This window comes from Ascidiella aspersa, chromosome 5, assembly GCF_963924565.1.
Source record: "Ascidiella aspersa chromosome 5, kaAscAspe10.2, whole genome shotgun sequence".
Taxonomy (NCBI): domain Eukaryota; kingdom Metazoa; phylum Chordata; class Ascidiacea; order Phlebobranchia; family Ascidiidae; genus Ascidiella; species Ascidiella aspersa.
This window is the reverse complement of record NC_139451.1, coordinates 23,814,881-23,839,078: the sequence shown is the minus strand read 5'-3', so window position 1 is coordinate 23,839,078 and position 24,198 is coordinate 23,814,881. Positions and strand designations below refer to the sequence as shown.

The window sequence follows — 24,198 nt, the reverse complement described above, 5'->3', positions numbered from 1 at the left end:
TAAAATACCTGTACTTAACGTATTGAACTCTAGACAGAGTTACTTCACTCAGTATATTTTGCTCGTTCACAAGTGTAATAACACGACAAAGAACACAGTAATGTTGCTAGTCTTTAAGCCGTATCGAGTAGAATGTTTGTTTGGGTTTATTTGGTGTAATAGACAACCAACCGGGTCAATTTTGCACCTAGCTGAAAACCAACCTTCAGTCTAAACTGAAGAAGAAAAAAAAATAAATCATGGTATTCGATTAGTCACAATCTGCGGCCAGAGTTTTATTACAAACTCAGTTAGTAGCTTAATACTATTTTCATAAAGCAAGAGGTTCCTTAAGCTATATTCAACGTTTAGCTTATTAAAAAATAGTTTAAGATTATTTCTAATGTTATATTATCCCTTGCAATAAACTAGCGCGAAACTCAATACCAAAACAGTCCGTGTGGGTCTAGTCACACCTCAGTGGACATCGGTCACGTGCGTAATGACGTTAAATTGTGTAATGCAGGGTTTCCCAAACTGTGGTCCGCGACGACTGCTCAGGTGGTCCGTGGCGATATGACAAGAAATTAAAAAAGTTACACATATACGCTGTACGGCCTTGTTCGACAACCTACGACCCGCGGGCCGGATCCGGCCCGCAATGTAATTTATCCGACCTGCAGCCTCTTTGACAAACTAGACACGAGTCCATTTCTCATACTTTTTGACTATTTCAAAGTGCGAAATATTTCGCGCTTTGCGTTAACGATCTTTATACATCAGGTTTGTTTACGTTATGATGCTGTCATTTGAACTAGATTAGCGCTTCTTGCACTTTGGAAGATTGACTGCCAAGTGCCAAAGTGCGTCGCGTACAAGCGGAAAACGTATTAAAAAAATTTGGACATACATTTGTAGCGTCATAAGTAATAATTAGTGGATAATTTGAAATTTATTGTATTGTGTATTTATCAAATATGTTACGATTTATGATTTGTCACTTTTTTTCACGCCTTTTTCCAAACACTCGCTGTCATTCTGAGAACAAAGCATTTGGCTGTTTCACACATGATAAATGTTATATCGTGACACATACTTCCGTAACAGATAAAAGTATTTCACTTGTGTGAACGCGTTATTGTTAAAGTTCCCGGCTGCCAAAAAGGCTCCGGGTTATAAATCATTTCCGCTTTTTGGTGTTGCCTTTCCTCTTTTATGCAAACTTTCAACTTATATATGCGAATCTTATATCAATATATAACCAGTCTTGTCTAGACAATACAGTGAGTGGTTGTGCTTGCCGGCATTTGCCGGCTTGCCCATAATAGCCAACAAAAACTGTGTGGATTTGTAATCAGACTACAGCAATGCTTATTGAAGCAATAGCGAGGTTGATTGGTCGAGGCAAATTAGTTTTAATGAAAACATCTCCGAAGCCCGCCTGATTTACAGTTGTTCCAACATTTTAATAACATAATTCTTCGTTCCGCAGAGACCCTTCTGAGTTTGGTTTTAGCCCGCGACTAGAAAAAGGTTGCCGACCCCTGTTGTACATTAATAAATGCTACATTACACCCTTCCAATAAACAAGACAGACCAACGACATATAATTTATTTACAACTCAACAGAGAAACCTTTTATGGGTATTTTTATATTTTTTTGTGGGCGAAAGTGTGAAATTTTTTTCTCTGAGAAAAATGTATACAAACAATACAGGAAGCACAAAGTTATCATCTGTGGTTTCTATGAGTTTAGCAACTCAAATGGGCATCCAAAGGCTGTTTGTTTTGTAAACAAGAAATTATTTTTCGTTATTCGAGCACTTTTCGACTTGAATAAAATTTAGATATTCATTGAGAAAATGCGGTATATAAATCACTAGCCTATGTTGTAAAATCGGTTCAACGGAAAGAGCTGCGTAGAGTTCACTTTGGTAAATTTTAGGTTACTCCGTAACATCTTTATATTCTTACAACTTTTTGGCTTCACAGGCCTATCTATAGTTTTAAGAAAGAGGCTTTTTGCAGGTTATAAAGTAAATATTTATGTCTTCCGCAATATAAGTTAAAAAACCACCAAGTGCACTTTTTGTGTTTCGTGTCAAACCTTATTATTGACTTCAGAAACTCTTGGCTATTGACTAAAATTTGTAATAAGTTTTTATCGTATTAAGGAATATCCTCGCTTTTAGTAAGTATTAACTGGTGAAACTTTAACCTAGGACTAGACTTGTAAAAGATTTTTTGCATAACTGCATAGTATTTTAGTGTAATCAACACGCAAACTTGTGAAATTGAATTGCAGGAATATAAGCCGCTAATTTTTTTTTTGTAGCAGACGAGAGCCAACTCAAAATGGTCTCAGCTATCAGTTTTGGTTTTCCGTTGTCCAAAAAAAAGTATTGCGTCACTTAAAAGTGTGAACGAGTTCGAAAAGGTTTGTTCCAAGTATCATTTATTCTTTACATCAAACGACTTTTTGTTTAAATTGAAGACATTTAGTAAGGTAAAGGTTTATCACAATTTCTTTGCATGATTTCAGACGTGTACAAAGCGATAAACTGCTGTTTTTAGGTGTCTCTGTTATTTATTTGTACGAAATATCACACATTTAACGGCTGATGCCAAGCAATAGGCGCAGTATACACGTTTGCTTTTGTTTATTTATTCAAACAAGCGCAATTAAGTTATTACGCTGAGCGCAAAATAAAAATTGTCAGAAATTTTAAACATAGGCTATACGTTTGTTTTTTTCTAGTTACGCCTTACGTTTATAGGCTGTTTGGATTTGAAAAATCAAACTTAAATAAACAAAATCAACACTTCTCGTTTTAAAGTTACGCTTAAACGTTTTGCAACACATTAGACGACAAATTACTTAGATATCTTGGCCGAATTTTTAACCAAACAAATGCTTTTTTCCGCGATTTGCGTTGACACTTTACTGCCTATGTAAATGTAATTAAACACGTTTTTAAGTGCCAAAAATATCCGAGGCCCGTCTGATTCACATAACGCTAGGGGTGGGGTTTGGGGTTAGTTAAAGTGTATATTAGGCCTGATTTTAACCTTTTAGGTCTTATTCCGACGGATTTGGGACTTATTCCGATTTAGACGATAGAAATACCATTAGGCATTAGTCCTATTTTGGCCTTTTTGCGAATTGTGTTTTATTTTGACGTTGGTGTTGTTCTTATCTTGGTCTTATGGTTGGAGTCCTATGCGATATCGACAATGTCAACGTTTAATATACTTAGCCTGTGTAGCTCAGTGGGTAGAGCGACGGTCCTGGTACGACCGGAGGTCGTGAGTTCGAACCTCACTGCAGGCTATAATTGTTTTTCTAGTTTGCCTTGCTTACATCATTGATCGACAGATTCGGGGAGTCTACGATGCCTTTCGGTGTATTTATACGTAAGCCGTAATCGTTGGTCGAAAAGCAGCTTCAGAAGGCCAGATCACAGTTGTAAATATACATATAAGTGTGTGGATGTTTCCTTAAATTTATCCGACTTGTGATCCCGTCGTAGCAACTCGTCCGGCACTAACCAAAGTGCTGGACGGCACGTGTTCGATCGAATAAAACAAACGGAGTGTTTATTTTAACGACCAGACCCGACGTTTCTTTCGAGAAGGTTCTCAAAGGCGTTGGTTGTGGCGACATGTCTGTTGAAATGCCGTTCTCATCGATGGTGATTTGAGAGACCGATAACACTGTGAATATTCTTAAATTAAAATGATCTGTTTATCTAAATCTAAAATGAAAGGCACGATATCATTTCACTATATCTTGATTTTCAAACTTTTAAGCGAAACTACAAAACATCATCAGATAAGTATGCCAGCACGGTACAACTATATAAACTTGGTCTCACGTCTAGTGATGTTGTGCTTTACTTCTGTTGTTGCCGATAAAACATGTGGTGGGGAGTAAGGGTCGTCGTAGTTTGTTTTTATGTGCGTGGGTATGCTTTTACTTAACATTGTCTTGCTAAAGTCAACCATACTTGTGATCTGTAAACATCGAAACACATCGATCAAACAAGGCAAACTTTTTTCTAAACCTGCCTAAAAGTCTGTTGCATAGACTGCAAGTGAAAAGCATGGCATTTTAACGGCAAAGATAGGACCATGTCTAACAAACACTATACCACTTGATATTACAGTTAACATTATTTATTTAGGGTAGAGTGGCTTTATTAGTCCAACAAGGTCCTTCGTTTAACGTCTTGACTTGAAACTCTTATCCATTTCAGCAAATAATTATTTTGTTCAATTTAGAAATATTAATGAATAGTTTTGTAAAAAAATATTTATTCCTGTATTTTTTCCGACATTTGGGTGTTTTTTAGGTTTACAGTTGAAAGTCAATGCCCGCATTTGAGGTGCAACTTCTGGAAAGAGATTAATTTGCCTATTTTTTAAAAAACGTTACATCTATTAATTGCTTGTTTATAACTCTGGGTAAAACGACATAGGCGTAAATCACGTTGCGCAAAAAAATAAAATTTGACACTATTGCCAAACTGTTATATTAACGCCAATTGTGCTAAAACACTAAAATTTATGTGTATCAGCCTATATGCACTTACATTTATGGTGGGCATCATAATAGATGCCTTCCGCAAAGGTCTACCGCCTAACGTTTTCTTCCAACGTTTGCAATTGTTTGCAAATTGATTTTGAATTGCAATGACAGATAAAGTCTTGGTTGATTGAAAAATTGTTAGACGAAACTCTTCACCAGACTGTGCACTGAAGTTGAGTAATACACAGTTTTATGTAAATTTTGTAAAAGGTCAAATTTGACGTTAAATGATATGTACTCAGGTAATGCCCTAAATTATAAATGAAAAGCATCACCGGCTTTAAGAAAGATTAGATATATATGAAAAAAAATATTTAATAGAACATATGATTCTAAACTTTTACTGCGTCATTCCAAAGATTTAAAACCACGCTATACACCTTTGCAATATTTTGGTATAGATACATCAATTAATATGCATTGTAATTGTAAACAAGACATTTGAAATGAGTTTGGGTCCAATCTTGTGCACAATAAATAAAGTACAAAGTACAAAGTGGAGCTGTTTTCCTTTTTTTTAATACAATTAAAGTCCAAGTCCGTTTCAAGCCAAGTCAACTTGAACTTTAATTGCATTAAAATTCAGCGCGTTAAACTCCCCCCAAAAAACTCGTTCCATCTCAACTATTTCACGTAAAAACCACCTAACAAAACACATTTTACGCCAAAAAGTGAACAAACGTTCGAATTTTAACAACAAAAAAAACAAAAAAACTGATCAAGTATAAGGTTGTTTTGCACACTTTACCAAAAATGCTGAAGTCAAGTCAAGTCCATTGAAAAGCATTGACTGAACTGCATTTAAGTCATTGATTAAATTTAAAACAGATCTGTCAATATGGGATACAGTGACGAAAATGTTGTTGTTGATTTGCCTAACTAAATAACTAGGACTCGACGAAAAGTCTATAGATATCAACTATAAGCTTTGAAATTGCTTAAATCTGGATTAAGTTAAATATAAATTGATTCACTTACATTAACGGAATTTCAAGTAGGTCTGGGAACTCGGTCGCGTACAATTTTACGGAATCCTTGTTGTTTAGTCGATAACGAAAAAGCCCGGATGCATACATAGCTTCTACCTAAAGAGATATAAAAACAGCTGAAAGGTAGCTTTTCTTAGCATTTTTGACAGCAACCTTTCGTGTTACAGTTACCAGAAATCAGACTTTTTTCCAGCTAAACTATAAAGCCTACAGAATTGAGTTATTTTTAATCCTAGCCTGTGAAAATTACTAGGCATCTCTTTTTTTGCGCAATATTTTCTCTAATATTAAAAGTCTTTGACCGTAGGTGTTTGCCTTTTTTAAATCTCTCAATTTTTCAATAGACACATTTGACCCTTTACGTTGTATTATATGACATTGTGCTATAAGTTTACGCTATAACGCAACGAAAAGCCTCTGTAGAGCTTATGTAACACATACTTTGGTAGCTTTTTCTCGAAACCCTTGGAAGGCCAACATTGCATCGGTTTTCGCGAACGAAACTTTCCAGTAGGCTCGCAGGTTGGCTACATTCATCAGCACCAGGCTTTCTCTGGGGCCCTGGGTGTTCTCTCGCAGAATCCGATAGACATCTGTGTGTTTTCCACCGGACAGCATAGCGTTAAGGTTGGTGCCACCCTGCCCCTGAAACAAAGCATATGTTTATGCATCTATATAATGCACGAATCTGCAATGTATCTTGATAATGACTTGCAAAGCCAACAAGCTCGAGTAGATCGACATCAACTTGATTAAGACGTTTCAGTACGAACTTTTAGCATCATCAGTTAAAAAAATTGCGCCCCACCTTTTATAAGAGATGCTTTGATTTACTTCTTGGTCACATTAACTGAAAATGACACAAGTCCGTATCGAAACGTCTTAATCAAGTTGATTTCAACCTACTCGACCTTTTTGGCTTTAACATTCATTATCATGTTTCAGATTTGCTATATAACAACGTTACACATTTTAGTCCATTTTTACAGACGTCGACTTTATCTCAACAGCAGTCACGGCGCGTTTTCTTCAATTCCAAACACACTGGATTAACACTTTAAGACTATACGGTATTTACCTTAGAATCGGCCAACCGTTGATTTGTGTGCAAGACGTCCCAATTCCAGCGTTCAGAATCCGGGTCCTCCGGGTCGAACACATTAGTTAGTGGCGATCGCTTGAAGACCTCTGTGAGTGACAGGGGCAATCGGGTTTCGCTTGTCTGCTGATGACTTCCGTCTTTTTTGCAGCGTTGCGTTTCAACGGCAAGCCTCAACCGAATTAACGCGCCCGAGAATTGTCGCAGACGCACATTAGCGAACAAGGGGTGGGAAGCCAATCGTAGACTGTCAATGTAAAATGATCAAGGGTCAATGCGAAATCGGGTAAGTCTTGTTTGTCTTTGTGGTATACATAGTTGTAATAGTTTATACTCTAATCCAGTCATTCTCAACCTTTTATGGCGTACGGCACTCCTAAAAAATAATAAATATTTTCGGCACCCCGACTGGAATTTTGGTGAGTAGTTTACGCAAATGTCACTAAAAACTGAAACAACAACTTAAAACAAGGAAAATGTCATTTGATACAAAGGTTTCTAATCATACAAAAATAATTGTTTTAAAAAGCTTGCCGATTGCAAAAAACAGATTATTAAAAATAAAATACCTATCGGCCCTTAAGCATTAGAAATGTTACAACAGGGCGCCGCGGCTCCCAGATTGAGAACCACTGCTTTATTTCGTTGCAGAAAAAATGTAGATCATATTTCAAAAGAGAATATTTAATTATTCAACCGTGCATTAGTGAGATATTTTCTGCTAAACAATAAATTTACGTATTTTACATTCCTTCCTAATTCCTCCCAGGGGTCGATTCTTTTTGCAATCAATAATTTGCCTTGTTTTGATAACTCATTACTAGGGCGATTATTTTTTGACCAAAAAATTAAGAAATTTTGACCTAAAAAGTTAAAATTTTAACAAATTTTGACATAAAAATAATTTATTTTGACAAAATGTTGACCTGTTAGTAATACATTTATTTAAATAACATAGGCGTCGTTATTCGCACGTTTTTTATACAGTATATTGCTCTAATAAAGATATAATACGGTTAAAATGACTTTGAATATAAATCAAAACTAACTTTTAAAAAAAAACTGAACTACCAATTTCAAAAAGCTGACAAATTTTGACCTAACGTGTAAATTTTGACAAAATTTTGACTTTTTTTGACAAGCCAAAAAATAATCGCCCTATACTCATTACATATTTAGGTAAATGAAGACGGTGTGTTGTTTACGCACCTATCATGTTGACCTGAGAGAAAGATCATTGCCATCAGTATATCTGCTATTCCGTAGGCGGAGAACGCCTTGTTTTTCATCGGGCTTTGGCGAAAAGTTTGACTTTCGCGAAGTAACTGAGAAGTGTAAGTCCACAGATTGTCTCGGATTGTCAAAGACGCCTTGGATAAATCCACCTGCAAAACAAAATTGGTTTAATTTACGAACTTTTAGCATTTATTTTGGGAAGTAAAGACAGACCATATTGCGTAGAAAATATTGGTTTATGTAAACTAGGGATGTCCGATAATGTAATATCGCAGCCGATACGTGACATCAAGTATAATTATCGGTATCCGACCGATACCGAGGTGCTATCTGTTCCCCAATTCATACCGAACGGATAAGTTTTTAGGTAAAGTTCGATACCCAGTGTTGCCACTTTACCTTTGATAGGTTAACCAAGAAAATGCTACGTACTGGACAGTTGTAAGTTAACAACTGAAGGTGTTCTCGGTGTAAAATCAATTTTAGTCTAACCTCCTGGACAAAAAATACCTTTAAACGTTTCTGTTCCCTCCTTATGTAACCATATAGTAATGTCGTCATTTCGTATCTAAACGATATATGATTTGCTCAAAATATTATGGATATAATAATAACCTCAACAACGGTTATCGGCCTATACATAACAGTAAGATTGCCAAAGTGGTAAATATGATGAATTACCTGCTGATTCGAAACGCAAGTCCTGGCTCCCAATACACATGATAAAAGACAAGTCAGAACAACACACGCACAGCTAAGCATCGCTGAGGTCGCTAGAATTTTTCTGAAGTAAAGCTACATGCTTCGCGTCGTGTTTATATGTGAAACAAACGCGCTATCTGTTATAGTGAAATTAGGCAAAAGTCCACCACCTTTCGTTAGCGGTTTTCTAAAGATAGCATTGCCTTTGAAATGAATTACCATAAAATAAAATACAATTATTAGTACAGCAATGCTACGTCCAGACAGACCGAAACCTTGTCCTAATTTAGCCTCTGCCGGTAATCCTTGTCAGCAGGGTGTGTCAATTCGATTGTTTCACTCGCTTTTGCGCTTCTAGCGCGGGCATTAATTTGCATTTAACTTAAATTACGCGTCTGACACCACTCTATTAGTGCTGTAATGAGGAAACACTGATAAGCTGAAATTACCGGTCACAGTGCTGTTGGCTTTGTGCGTTTACATAGTGCTTGGAAACTTTGATTTTGCGCCACATTTAAACCACTGCCCTTAACCCAGCACAAAGCAGTTTCACCTTTATGTTTACAACAGCACCACAGTGATTAACAAACTTATATTGACCTTGCAAAAGGGTTTAAAGAAGGTAACTTTCATTTGCCATTACAATAATAGAATTTTCTTTTTTTGATGAAACGGACCCAGTCAAAAAGTTACATATTTTTTCCGAACGCTTAAATTTATAATTTACAAATGGGCTACCCTTTGCGATGATTAAGGGTACCGAGAGATGCATTGTAGATATTTTAGATTTAATTTGTGGCCTATTACTAAGCGTCTTGATGTAGACTAATTGTTTTTGTAATAAGGAGATGGTCTTCTTAGTTTGCAAATATGAAGCACAGTTAATTTGTAGTTTATTTGTTTGTTATAACCTAAAGAAATCCACTAGCGGGTCTATTCACCTTGCAGCAGGTTGCTATAAGGGTTGAGGGGACAATAAGTTAAGGCAATGCAGTGTTATATTTGTTTGGGCATAATGCACTAAAACGCAATGCTTGCAACGCTCTTACGACAGAAAAAATGCCAGTTTCGACGTGTAAATTTATACAAAGTCTGTAAGAGAGCAATCCCTTAAAATTATTACTCTTCAACGACTCTGCACTATCGTGACGCAATTAGCTTAAATTTAGAGCCAGTGAAATACATAATGTGGTATTCACTATAACTTAGTTATGTCTGCGTCGCTGGTTTACAGACTCCAGAAACTAACATCCACGATTATTCAAATTTGGAACGGCGCTGTATAATCCGATATTGACGTAACATATTTGGATGTTATGATGTAATGATCCGATACAGTATTGTCGCTGCTATATTTAAAGCAAGCAAAACAATGGAAACCGCAGATTATGGCAGAGTGGTTTATTTAAATTGAATATTGCGCCCGACGCTACATAAGTGTATAAACATTGTGTTTCGCGAATGTGAACTGCACTCGCATCATCTTTTTCGCTTTGACCAATTTCGATTAAGGTTATTTTGCTACATTAGGCTTTGCTGTGCATAGCTTGGTGAATTTTTAATCTACAAACCTATACGTGGATAGCATTGCGCTTTGCCGCCCGGATGTCAATGATACAAAAGGTAAGTCGAAGTACAATTTTGAGTCAAGATCCTTCCGTTGGCAATTTATAAAAAAAAAACTAATTTCTAAGGAAACAAAATTTATCATAATGCTCGTATTGGACTCGCAATGTTTATGCTAGTTTTTTTCGACAGTTTAAAGGAGTGGTTGCGTCGGACTATGTATAATGAGTTGAATTTTTCGTAAAACGTTATCTTGATTTTACTAATTGTTTCTTTCAGTTTGTTTAAAATATGCCATACTAAAGCATTCATTAATATCACTTTTTTCCAAACGTTTTTTGTTTATTGAAAAGTATAATAACTGAAAATAAATTACAAAATATGAAAGCGACTTTTCTCTTCTCGTTGGCCGCTCTTAGCGTTTTGAAGTTGTCTGCTGCTGGCCCATTATTACAAGGTATAGTTTACAATATTTAAAAAATGCTAGTAATCCTTTTAGCGTTAGTTTCATAGTTTTATGAAAATCTCTTGTAACCAGAACATGGTGTCGAGTCTGATATAGGTTTAGTTTAATTTAAGTAATTAGGATTTTACCCAATATCTTACGTGGGAGTCCATCAATCATTATCATATTGTACAATCCTACAAAAAGTCGACGTTGGGAGATTTGTGGAATCTAATCATGGCCGGATTTACCAATAGGCTAGGCAGGCTGAAGCCTAAGGCCTCAACGTCCAGGGGCCTCGAAATTCGGTTTTGAAGTTTTTAATTATTTTAATTTAAAAAACTTGACAAGTTTAAACCCTACCTAAAGTATATATATATCAAGCTTTTCAGAGTATTTGTTTTGAATTGAAATTGAAAGCTAAATGCGTTCACCGTTTGATTTAAAAAAACAAAAATACATCTTGACGAGTAACTGTCTTGGTTCTAATTATCACGATTATTATATAAACTTAAAAAAAACTGACCATTAGTTTCGTAACGGTACAGTTAACTGTTGGTTCTGGACCCGGGACTTAACCAAACCGGTTTATTAGGCTATAGAGTCGAATTTGCGACACGGGACTCGAGTCTTGCGACTCCGAAATGCGCTTTAGTAGTGAAGTTTGAAACCAATAAGATCGCACACTGTAAATCGTTAAGGTAAAATAGCAGCTGGTGAACGATTTGTACACTCTACGTTAGGTGGCACTTTTTCCACTCAAGTTATATGAGTTGTATCAAAATCCTAGTAAATTCTGCATAACCATCCTGTTTTGTGCTACACGAATAGGTGTAACAAGGCTATACGGAATCGGAGTCGGATATGGGCCTCGAGGAGAGAGGTTAATTTTGGTGAATTCGAACTCTACTTTATTATCGGCTATTGGATTCAGACTGCGATTGTTTAAAACAGATTGCCCAGATCCTCTTGTATCGGTGCTTTCAAACGGAAATACGGTCTCTCAACTTATAGTTTATCCATATTTCGATTGTACAATTTTCGTCCGGCCAAATTTTAATGAAGTGCCAACGTTTCGACCACCTATTCGGGTAATCTTTTTGAGGGCAATATAATTGCAACTAAAGGCGAAAACACACATATATAGCCTATATACCACGTGTTTCATTGTGGTTTTTATTTTACTTTTTGCTTGGTATATATATATATATATATGTATTTTTTTATATATGTACAGTTTTCGCCTTTAGTTGCAATCATATTGCACTGGTCGAAACGTTGGCACTTTATTAAAATTTTGCCGAAAGAGCAATTGTACAACTAAAACAATGCCTGGCAAGTACAGCACATTCATTAACGATATTTGTTTCTCAGTTGAAGAGGATGCCAATTCGCCAGAGCAATTGCAGGACGGGTCTTCTGATTTGCTGGACTTTGCGCGTGACGCAACAAACCATTACTGTCACGTGGGAGTGGGCCAACGATTCGAGGAGATGGAGTTCCCATCAACGGAATGCCTGCCGCACCAAGTAAGGGCGCAGATTGACGATTAAATTTGTACTATAGCGATGATGATTGTACGAAGCGCTCACAGAAGCGCGTATAACAGTGGTCGGCAAACCTTTTTGGTCGCGGCCCAAAGTACTCTTTTTAGAGCTACTGAAGACCCAATACGTAAAATGACTACTAAAACAGTGGCAGATTCAGGACATTTGATGTTAAGGTGAAATATTACACGGAGCCTTTATGGCCAAAACACTGCCATATCATAATGTAAAATTTAGTATAAAACGAAGAATGGCGGGTGAAAAAAATTTCAATTACATACAGTTTAAGCTCTCAGAATGCTCAGAAGGCCTTTCCAAGCTGGGCTAATTTAAAAATTCTATGTTACACAAACTTTTAAAACAAAGTGCAATGAATGTATAGCTATCACGCGGCCCACAACTTCATTATAACACTAAACTATTCAAAAGTAACTCGCGGCCCACAGTTTTTCGACCACTGGTGTTTAACATGTACACTAGTAACAACGACGAAAAGGTACGCAAGAAAAAAGTCAAATATACGCCACGTTATCTGCAGTGTGGTAACTCGAATTTGACGTTGATTTGGTCACCCTCGAGCTGTTGTACGCCAGCAATTATGCTGGAGGGAGACTGCGTGCATAGAGTCGCCACAGTACAAATCATCTCTCAGTAGGACATCATCACTTTTAGCAAATTCAACTAAAAATAGGTCGACATAATGAGGTTAGCCATATAGCGGGATACATTTTTAAAACCTATTTTGTTCTAAGAACTACAAATAATCTTGGAAATATTTGGAAAAATACTTTCCAAACCTAGAAATATCCATCAACCAAAAGCATTTAAATTGGTGAGGACGTCAGCTTCACAAATTGACGAGAGACTCGGTATAAATGATCTTGCTAGAGGACAAAACTGGGAAATAATGAACGTAGTTGTTACCAGTGCAATCCATTTCGGTGTAAACTTACACGCCCTTTTTCGCCATCGCCAACTAAGGCCTTCTGATCGAATAACATGTCCGTTGGAAGACAAATAATAACAAAAATGATTTGTTCCAAAGCCTAATTTTTTAAGCTTGAATTCGTTTTATCCAAATCCAGATGACGTCATTAATTGATTAAAATGTGTGCAAATGTAAGATTTGTAAGTTGTAAATTAAGAGAAGAAAATCATTGCGGAGGATTTTAAACCACGACAGAAACGCACATATTAATTTTAAAGGGGGTATATGCACTGATTCCATCTGAGTTTACGATAACTCGACTTTGCATTGGGTATCGGCTAGTAATCGATATTATCACACATCCCTATGGTGGAGAAAATATTTTGCGGCAGGACGCATGTTTGACAAAGATCGAGGAACACGGTCGTCGTTATACTGTGACCAAGAGGTGTACCGCTCGGTCAACCTGCACGGACCATAACGAAAATGACGAAGATGACTGTGCTATGAGCGGCGGAGGCGCGGATCCGGTACTTAAAGAGTGTTGTATAATTATAGCTGAGTGTTCATTTTACTAATGTTTATATTGTAATATGCAGTGTTGTATACAAGTCATTTTGAAATGACTTAAGTTCCAATCAGGTCATTTGAAAAATAACTTAAGTCCAGGATTTGACTTAAGGTCAGGATTTTACAAAAATAACAAGTCAAGTGCCATTCCAAGTTATCGATTGCCTAAGTCAAGTCTCAGTCAAATCATTATGAGAGCAACTCAATTTTAAATCATGTCATTGACAAAAAAGTAAACGTAAAACTATTAAAATTGGTGAACTCGTCCAATTATAGGCAGCAATTTAACTAAACAATAACACAGACACAATATATAGCAACGAAAGTGTTTAATGGGCAACACTTAAGAAAAATTTTAATGACATTTAATTTATTCCCAAGATATTTGACAAAATGACAAGACCAAGTCAAGTCTTTTGGTCAAAATACTTAAAAAAAACAGTGACATAAGTGCACTTCAGTCAACTTAATGACTCAAGTCATTACAATACTGGTAATATGTACACTGGCTTTCCGCGACAGATGCCTAAAATATACTGTAGCCAGATTTAAACGACTAAATTTATTTTAAAAAACTTAATTAGATTGCATTATCACTTTCTGTAATAAAACCAACGTCGGTAAATCAATAATTTCGAAATCAAACATCTTCTGAAGGCAATGCAGAAATGGTAGTTTTATGAACTCGTAGAAATCTTCCCGCGTTTTAACTAGATTAATTATGCCGAGGTCCTACATAAGCCAGCAGCAAAACAAAACGGCACATTTATAAACGTTTCAGAGTCGATCGTGTTTATACTGCTGCGAAGCAAGCAACTGCAACTACTTTGAGTTCGTTCCTGTAGCTAATCACGACGAAACGGTAAGAAACATTTTCAAAGGTAGGTCGCGTGTTCCGCAAAACACTGTAGTCCAATACCAAATGGGGTTTGACCATTATGCCCGGTTCGCTATAGGGTAGACAGCATACACTTATTATTGATTAAACATTAGTTTGATTATGGTTGGGGGTTAGCGTTTGGGTTGGGTATGTGGTTATTTTAATTTAGTTTGCCTAATTTGCATTATTTCCGTGATTAATTCTCTAATCTAATAAATTAGCTTTGTAGGCCGGGTAAATAGTTCCCAAAAGTGTTTATTGGCTATTTGTCCGGCTCGCTCGATTGCGAATACATTTATTGCTAATTATATATAGAATTAAACTACTTTGTTTTCCGGGTAAACACCCTACACCTGTCAAACATACCTGGAAAGAATAACGCTTCAGGCGATATGGAAAACTATGCGTTTTGGCAAATAAAATATTAACCATATACTCAAGTCATCACGTAAATTCTCCATTGTATCATTTACTCGTACTTTAATCAGGAACCGGCGACTTATACGTAAGATGCCTAATATACAGGTTTTCTCGGTGGAAAATTTTCAGGAATCTTGAAGCTAAAGATTTTCACAGAGCAACAGAGTCACCAAATCTTTTAATCACATACTCGAATTCAAATTTGTCGAATTGACCCATATTAAACAAGCAGTAAAAATCGCTTTGGCAAATATGACAGGAGAATGTGAGGTCTGATGTAAATTCGCCTTTACCTTTCCAGCTGTTCTTTTTCCGAGACGGCAGTCAGCTCAGCTTCGACCGCAACCTGAAGGACTATGAACACGGCTTTGGAAACACAAAAAACGAGTTTTTTCTCGGTAGGCGCTGTGGTTCTCTACCGTTTAACGAGGTTTCCTAAGTAATCACAAGCGGCTTAAGCTATGCTTTGTCAATTTGCGATTGTGCACATTGTGGTTTTCAGTATAGTGATATTCGGGGCTAAATTTTAAAACCCTGGTTTCGGGTAAGCGTCAGCAAACAACGGGTTTAAAAAAAATGTAATTTTTTCTCAATAATCGACTCGATATGTACTATGAAACACCTTGTGTTTTACTAACGAAATGTTCATATTTAGTTTGTTGCAAAAATCTCACTTCTTGACTAATTTTCGTTATATTGGTTCATGTCTAGTCGACACGTCACCATCCGCACATAGCTCGCCCTAAAAAAACAAAAATTATAAATATTTTACTCTTAGTAATTTGTTTTTTCGCATTTGTGAGCATAACCACAACAGTCGATCACAGGCATGCCACACCTTCAATTGTCGTGCACTGTTACGTCACAAACGATATAGACATTATTACGTTTGCTATACTTATTAATGTACTCTTACTACTTTATATAGTCATTTTGGTTTTACTCTTTAAATGGATTTTGAGTACTGCGTTAAAACTCGGTCAGTTGCTGCTAGTAACGGTTTGCTATTAATTGTGTTCAATACGGCAGTTAACACTATGGCAAAAGCTAAATAAAAAAACTTCAAACGTTTTGCCCCCCTCCCCCCTGAAATTTTCGGCTGGCTACGCCACTGTGTGTGGCCTAAGTGTAGAAGTGCCGAATTTTTTGTTTGTTTGTTTGCGACAATCGCGATGAATATGTTATGACACAGCAGTAAGCAAATAACGAGCAGTATATATAGCATTCATCCGAGCCAATTCCAACATAAACACTTTATAGTCTTTTCAAAAATATAAAACGGGTTTCCATAAATTTATAAACCGGGTTTCGGGTTATATATAAAAAAAAATGCAAAAACCCAGGTTACAAACACCATATACGTTTCAGTCAAGGTTTTCCATTGTAACTCAGCGTTTTCCATCTTGAAAGCTATTTCTTACAAAATAGTACTATTTTCACAACAAAGATAACTACGTTTCCTAAAGTTAAGGTAAATTTTTGGCTCAACCATTTAAAGTGTACACTACATTTTCAAGGTTACATTTTATCAGTACTGCTTATTTGACAATAATTACGACGTAATTAAAAACACATGTGTATTTATTGTGTTATTCTGCCCAAGTAAAGTCACACAAAATTATTATATACACCGAATGCACTCGGTGTCAGAAATCTGTCGACCTGCAGTGCTATGGTATTTTTGACCACCTAAATCACTGAGCTTGCGTAGCTCAGTCAAAATAGTGAAGGTTCCGCTATGGCCGGGTCTGTAGAATTACACGTCACCACAGGCTAGTAATTTATCGCCTTGCTTACACAACACTTCTGATGAAATATCGAATATCGAAAATCAAAACAGCTTTATTCGCCTGTGGAGCGGCGACTGTAAAAAACATTTATGTATAAGAAGCAAAATATGTCTCAAATAAAAAAACAGTCTTCATTCAATTTAAACCGATTTGATATTTAAACTTAAACATTAAACTTTGAAAACGAACCGAAATAAAACTTAGTGCAAGTTAATGGTTTTCACACCATGGTGCCCGATTAGTAAAATATAAACCCAACTTTCGACATTTTTTATTTAGTTTTCCGAACACATTTGTGCGCTTTTTAAATAAAATTCTTTCCCAACAGGTTTGAAGTACTTAAATGAACTTACAACTTACTACGATGCCTGTACAGTTACGACTTGCTATGACAGCTGTTCATCGAACTATTTCGCATTTAGGTAACTATATAGTTAATATGTTACTTTTGCTTAAAATAATATTTAGGTTGAAAGAAAGTTTTGACGTGTGCACAAAAAAACATGTCTTATTAACATCGTTCGACAATAAACAAAACTAAAAACAGTTAAACTAAAAAATTACGTGTTGAAAGCATCTGGAATAGCTTCTAACATTGCAAACCACTTTAACTATTTAAGGCTATCAGTGCTAATTCACGTGCCAAATATTTAATAACCCCAACTACTCCTGAAACTAGCAATCAACCAAAGCTTATTTTATGTGGTAAAATTTATACTTTATAGGTACATGATCAAGGTCCGATCAGGTGGCATCGTACATTATTTTGCTGTGTTGCAATGATGTCAATGACCTGACGTAGGTGCACTCAAGTCAAATGACTTGCCTTATACAAATCTTTAGATCTTTAGTAAGCATTTTAGGTAATTCGTATGGATTTTTTGTTTTGTTAGGGTAGCTAATTACTTGGACTGGGACTTAGATTTAATATTTGGAAATTGATATAATTAGCTCTAATTTGAGATTCATGAAAGTACCCATGCACAATGAAGAAAACTAATAAAGTGTTTTTAACGGTATTTACCTTAAAGTGAAATGATGTGGGCTACCAGTTTTGGTTATGCAAAGGCGGATTACTTTTTTAAAGCGACTTTACGGTGGGCAACGCTGGCAACAATTACGAGGCGCGGTTTAGCACTTTCACCAAAACGGGACATGTTCATCGCAATGACTTCTTCGACTTTCCAAGACGAGCCTCGGTTTCCTTCTTCACCCGCGACAGCGACAGTAGCGGGTAAGGCGGTATTCATACGAAGGTTATTATTACTGAACTTAAACAGTACTGTGTAGACTGTAGCATTTTTCAAAATAATTCAACGCAGAGACCTTTTATGAAAAAATACATTTAATGTTCTGTATAGCGGTTGTAAAAGTAAGTTGCAATAGTCCGGAACGGTGTTCTGCTAAAAGTAATGCCACCGGGACAGTGTACCGGTAAAATAAATTTTGCAGAAAATAAAATATTCTAATTTCAGTCCTGCTGTAGTGATTTTAATGCCTCCTATGCTGTCCGTTTCGCTGTATAATGTGGATATCTTAACTTGATTGTTATGCATAAAACCCACGAGACCCTTGACCTCCTCCAATTTATACATTTTGCCTATTTGAACTGCGTATTAGCAACTTAATTTAGCACTTCGATCGCATGTTATTTGACGTTCTAGTATATTGTAGCACGCTTTAAGGAAATATTTTAGCTACATAGCCCCACATACATGGTACGCGAGAGTGAAAGTTTGGCCGAAATGACGATTGTTTTTATTTCGCGCCTCGCGTGTAGCGGATTTCCGTGTTTGAGATATGAACAAAACGTGAAGGGCATAACGGACCTATTTTTTTCTCAATCTAAACCAGTGTTTCTCAAACTTTTTCACCCCAGGGCGCACTTGTAAACCTTTTCAAAACGTCATAGGGGTGTCATATATCTCATCCAACCACAATACATTGCTGGAAAATATCCACCATATGCTATTTCGCCTTTTTAATTTGCATTTGGCGGCATTATTAGTTTTAAAATTGGTACTGCGCACGTCGGACTCGGGACAGTCCAATTTCAGCAAAACAAATCGATTACGGTACTTCGAGTCCCAAATATGACTCCCGACTCCACAGACCTGCTATAAAATACGATGTGCTCAATAAGACATGCCTAAAGAGAAAGAAAACAAATGAAGTAGGCCCTTCTTGTTGTAAATTATGAAAACACACGGGATTGTTTGCCTCTGTTTGGGGTTAGGCGCGAGTAATGGGTAGAATTAGAATTTGGGTTATGGTTAAAATTATTGGGGGAGTTTGTGTTGAAGTTATGGGTGGGGTTTGGAGTTAAGTAAAAGGTTGCAAAGGCCTTATTCTTGCCATTTAGGCCTTATTCGGACGAATTTAGGTCTTATTTTGATTTAAACGCTATTACGGGTATTAGGTATTAGTCCTATTTTGGTCTTACTCCGAACTGTTTTTTATGCCGAAGTTGCTGTTGTTTTATTTGCGGTCTTATGGCGAAAGCCCCGCTAGATATGTTGCAATAGTTCCTCTTTCTTTGCTAGCGAAGAGCCAACATCCAATGGGACTTCAATAAGGGCTACGAATCCAGTCATATTGCTCAGTGTTTGTTCACAGAAAATAGTGACTAGAGTTTATTCTAAAATTATTCGCAAATTCTACAAATAATACAGAATTTTTGTAACATTTTTTCCCCATTTTCTCGCGGCGCACCTGGCCACCTTCCACGGCGCATCAATTGAGAAACGCTGATCTAAACTGTTGTTTAAAATTATACATGACTCTTGTAAATAAATAAAGGTAAATAAAGTTAAAAATATGTTGGTTTTATCGCTGGTTTACTTAATTTTCCGATCCTTAAAACGGGTAGACGTTTTGGGTAAACATAATTTTTAAAACTGGCTTACGATGCGTATTAGTGGAGTCCGATAATATCAACTCGTAGCTGTTACCTGATGATAAGTATTGGTATCGGACTATCGGTACTGGGATTACGATACCAAATTAACAAAAAAAGGCATGATTTTTAAGCTAACACAGCGATTCAATGTAAAGTAAATTTATAGAAACAAAACAATATAGGTTAACAACATGGGGTAACAAAAAGCTTCTTCACACTAAAACAAAATTAGGCCTAAAAGCATGAGACCTTTGAACGTTTTAATTCCACATTTACTTTTGAGCTGACACAATATGCTTATCAAAACGCCAAAGAATCTTCAAAATACTTTTCATTCACGTCTTAAATATGTTAAACGTAAAGTTTTATTTGTGATTTTAAGGCTTTGATTCACACTTGCTTTTACTAGCTGTATAGTTATTGACTCTCCGCGTTTTCCATTTCAGCGGCTGTGCTGCCTCTAACAAAGGCGGCTGGTGGTACCGAACCAACTGCCAAGAAGGCCCAACGGCCTCGCCTTACAGCGACTACCAGCACACACCTCTTCAAATGTACATCGACTGTGGGGCCCCAAAGTGACCCTATACACAGTGCACATATTTAGCAAAGCTAAATGCTGAATATAATCGTTTACCTATTGCCTATATATATTTGTGTGTTAATGTATGCGCATGGATAGCTTGAAAACCTTCGCGTGTGTAAAGAATTTCCTCCGGGCGAAAAAGGCAAAAACAATTTACTTGCTATGTATCGGGTCTCGTTTTGTATACCGTACAGGTACACTTAGATTTAACGAAGGCGTCCGTGTTATATTGCTAAACTAAGAAGTGCACTATAACTAACTGAGCCGAGCGAACGTTGTTTTAAACCAAACGTTGTTTTAAACTAATGCAATGTCAACACATTATTTGCCTACATATTGACAACGTGGCTAAATGGTTTAAGTATGTTTGACGATTCATAAAGTAAACACTGGAACAAGCCCTGGTTAAACCCCACAGCGTCCTCTATTATAACACACCACTCCCAAACAATTTGTAACAAGCTGAACTTTTCATGTTTACAATGTTCCCATTTAGAACTGAGAGCAGTTAGCAAATTGAAAATTTGTTCCAACAGAATTATTTTAAGTTACGTCGTCATATCTGAAAATCTGAAATACGTTTCAGTTTTGTACGACTACTTGTTTAGCACCAGAGGTTTGTACTACAAGTTTTATGAGTTATTACGTGTAGTGAGTGTTAGCAGTAATAGCTTATAATTCATGAAGGAAACTAATCCGGAAGCTGGATTTCTAAGATGATTTGCGGTTTTTCATTGCACGTGTCCGTAATAGATATTGAAAAGAAAGATAGGCATTGCAACAACACGCTGTTAACCAGTGTTATAAAGACTTGGTTTAATGGCGCTTATGATTTATTGACTTGATCCAGGTCTTCAGGAAAAGAAATACTTGAATTTTAGTTTGGTCATTTAGTCTAGACCAGTGCTTTTCAACCTTAAAAATTTCCATCCGCACTTTTTTATTTCGGAAAAGTTCCATCCTCACGAAACAAGCACAGTAAGTTTGCAACCTTTAGTTTAATTTGTGAAATACCAAAAAAAGGGTATATGTATTAAAACCGTGTGCCGCACCAGCTTATTTGATTACTGTATTACACATATTTTAAAATAATAATGTGCACCATTTTCATCCGCACGACGTTTGTCATCCGCATTACAATTTTTTTATCCGCACTTTTTTTTTCCAGTGCGTCCCATCCCACGGGTTGAAAAGTACTGGTCTAGACAAACTGTTACATTAATACAATTTCTCAACTGTTTCCCGGGGCAATTGATGTTACTTGTAATTTAAATGACTTGAACTGCGATATGGTGTTTGTTGAATACGAATTTAATTAGATTCAACCTTAAAATGTCTTGATAACGGCACTGTCATTGGCACCATTTTCACAACGAAAAAAAAAAGAGTTTAAAATGAATTTTCAACAACAAATCAGTATGTACTAATGTTTATGGGTTGAACTTGCTGATGTTTTCCATGAACTAAACAATAAAAAGATAGCCTTTTAGGCCTATATCGCATTGAATAAACCAGTAGTTCCCAAATTATGGTGAAAAGATTATTATTATGGTGAAAAGATTATTATATTATGCTACTTATGTTAACATTCCAATAATAAAAATCGATCAAAGTCCAATCTTGCGAAGTGCGAGAAAAACATATTACCCAACGAATTTAAAAGCATAAAAAAATACGGACTCCAGCCATAAGACCGAAATAATAACAACATCAACGTCGAAAAAAAACATAGTTTAAAAAAGACCAAAATAGGGCTGACCTAAAAGACTAAAAATCGTCCAAATAGGAATAACTCCGAAAGCCGTCGGTTTAAGTCTTGATACTGACCATTTAAGACATAAATGGTCAGTATCAAGCCTGTATACAATATTTTACCTAATCTCAAATTCCAAGTAGGCTACATGACTAAATACCTTAATAATTTTAACCCTAACCCAATTTCTAACCCCTACAAATATGGGGGTTTGTGGATGATTTCGAAAAACCAGTGTTGTAATGACCTACGTCAATGACTTGATCTAAGTGCGCTTAAATCACTGTTTTCAAAGGACTTGACTTGATTTAAGTTTGTTGGACAAATGACTTGAGTTGAAATGAAGTGTTTTCATGAATAGTTATTTTTGTAAAATTTGGTATTTTATCTCAATTTATGCATGAAAAACAATAAGCTTGCCACTAAATGTTGCGTTTTGAGTCATTTTTTAGTTGAGTTATCGCTCATAATCGGAAGAGTATACCAAATTTAATAGTTTACCGTTAATTTTTACTGACAAGGACTTGACTTTAAATATACTTGCTCTAATTATGACTTGACTTATTTACCCCAAAAGCCTCTGACTTATGTTGTTTTTAAAAATGACTTGAATTAGACTTAAGTCTTAAAATGGCTTGTTTACATTACTGTCGAAAACTGGAAAGAGGGGTTGCGACTACAAAAAAGTTGTGAACCCCTGCATTACAGTGGTCACTTAGTAAAAAGGCATGTAAGTGTGCCGCAATCTATATAGTTGTCTTTGGTGAATGGTGCCTTGAATAAAAAATGCACCACTGGTTTAAACGTTACATTGTTTACATTTGTCGTTCATATTCGGCCCTTTAGAAATAGTTATGACAAAGGCTGCAACTGGAACTTTGTTAACATAGCATCTCGGAAGTAGTATTGCTTTGCATTATCGTAAAACATGACGGTTTAACGTGGGAACGTAAACCGTGATGGAAAACGGTTTAGCCATGCTTCGCTATAAAGTAAGTTGGATTAGATTCGTGCAACTGTCATTATTTGCAAGGTGTTGAGTATATTTACAAATCTGTTATCTTTGGTAGATAGATTCTTTAAAATATTTAGGTAACTTGTGGATTAATTACAATGACTACACTGCAGTTTCATTGACGATATAGCAAGATGGTGTGAACCTTTAGTACAATACTGAAAAGCAACAAAGATAGCGTTTAAGAGGCACAAAATGAACATTGCCCATTCAAGCTTAGCTAAGAAAATGCTAGGTTGTCATAAGGCAGAACAAAAAAGCATTAAAAGCAAGATGTTTCGGTCAAAACTGATCATGCTGTGGATCGTGATTTTGTTCCTTGCTGCTAGTACGTATTTCACCGCTACTTATCGTGAAAAGGACTTTGAGGTGAGTTTCTGTTTAAATATGGGGTGTCCAACTCAAACATGCCGACGTTCCAATTTTTATCCTATAACTTCTTCCCGTGCCAAAGTTTAGTAACTAATTCTTTCTAATAATAAAAGCGTTTTTTTACAAACAATAAAAACGTGTTGTAGAAATGCGTATTACTGCATCTAAGCGTCCATCGGTGACCGACTTTTGCTTCTTGTTTCTTCACACCAAACTTAATGATTATGTAAATGCTATAGACTCCACTACAATGTAATGTTAGTATATTAGAACTAATTGTTAGTTGTCGTGATTGCCGCGATTGTTTTATATTGTGAATAAACAATGACAATTTACTGTACAAAATATTAAGTATTTTTTGACAATTGGCTGAATAACAAATTAAGTTTTTAGGGGGGCTTGCGTGCCATTTTTTATTAGGCCGCCTGCCACATTTGGCACGCGTCCGACAATAAAAGGGCTTATTCTTGATGTATAACAGTTATTATGACGCGTTTAATGCTTCAGACACAGTAAATTATATTTTTATCTAACTCACTATGTAAATACACTTCATTTACTTTTTTGGTTTTATTATTTGTTGTCAATGCAATTGATTTTAAACTAGATAATACTGCCATCAGTGGTATATCTTTAATGTTTCAGAAATATCATAAAATCCCTCGAATGCAAGTTAAAGTAGAAACGACCATTCAAGAAGAAGAGGAGAACCAACCTGGCTTTAATGTCCTGGAAGATGTAAGGTTACTGAATTTTATAGACACAAAGATCGCCGAGCTAATTCCATAAGCCCAACTAAATACTTTCCTCATAAGATATATATAGAGAAATATTGTC

General features: G+C 36.1%; 1 protein-coding gene and 1 non-coding gene across 2 annotated transcripts; both read left to right on the top strand.

Moving 5' to 3' along the window:
• Positions 1–3,235: 3,235 nt before the first annotated feature.
• Positions 3,236–3,310, top strand: Trnat-ggu (transfer RNA threonine (anticodon GGU)). The gene has a single exon. It is a non-coding gene; the product is annotated as a tRNA-Thr (tRNA).
• Positions 3,311–11,932: 8,622 nt separating this feature from the next.
• LOC146145511 (fibrinogen-like protein 1) lies at positions 11,933–20,217 on the top strand. The gene is made up of 5 exons (XM_083390592.1): positions 11,933–12,133; positions 15,251–15,347; positions 17,068–17,161; positions 17,827–17,973; positions 20,085–20,217. The coding sequence occupies exons 1-5, from the start codon at positions 11,933–11,935 to the stop codon at positions 20,215–20,217; spliced, it is 672 nt and encodes a 223-aa protein (XP_083246718.1).
• Positions 20,218–24,198: the final 3,981 nt, after the last annotated feature.

Excerpts from the sequence above, each read along its gene's own strand:
- LOC146145511 (XM_083390592.1), top strand. The coding sequence starts at position 11,933 with ATGCCTGGCAAGTACAGCACATTCATTAACGATATTTGTTTCTCAGTT. Across the intron at positions 12,134-15,250 it reads CGGAATGCCTGCCGCACCAA|CTGTTCTTTTTCCGAGACGG; the intron begins GTAAGGGCGCAG and ends TTACCTTTCCAG. Across the intron at positions 15,348-17,067 it reads AAAAAACGAGTTTTTTCTCG|GTTTGAAGTACTTAAATGAA; the intron begins GTAGGCGCTGTG and ends CTTTCCCAACAG.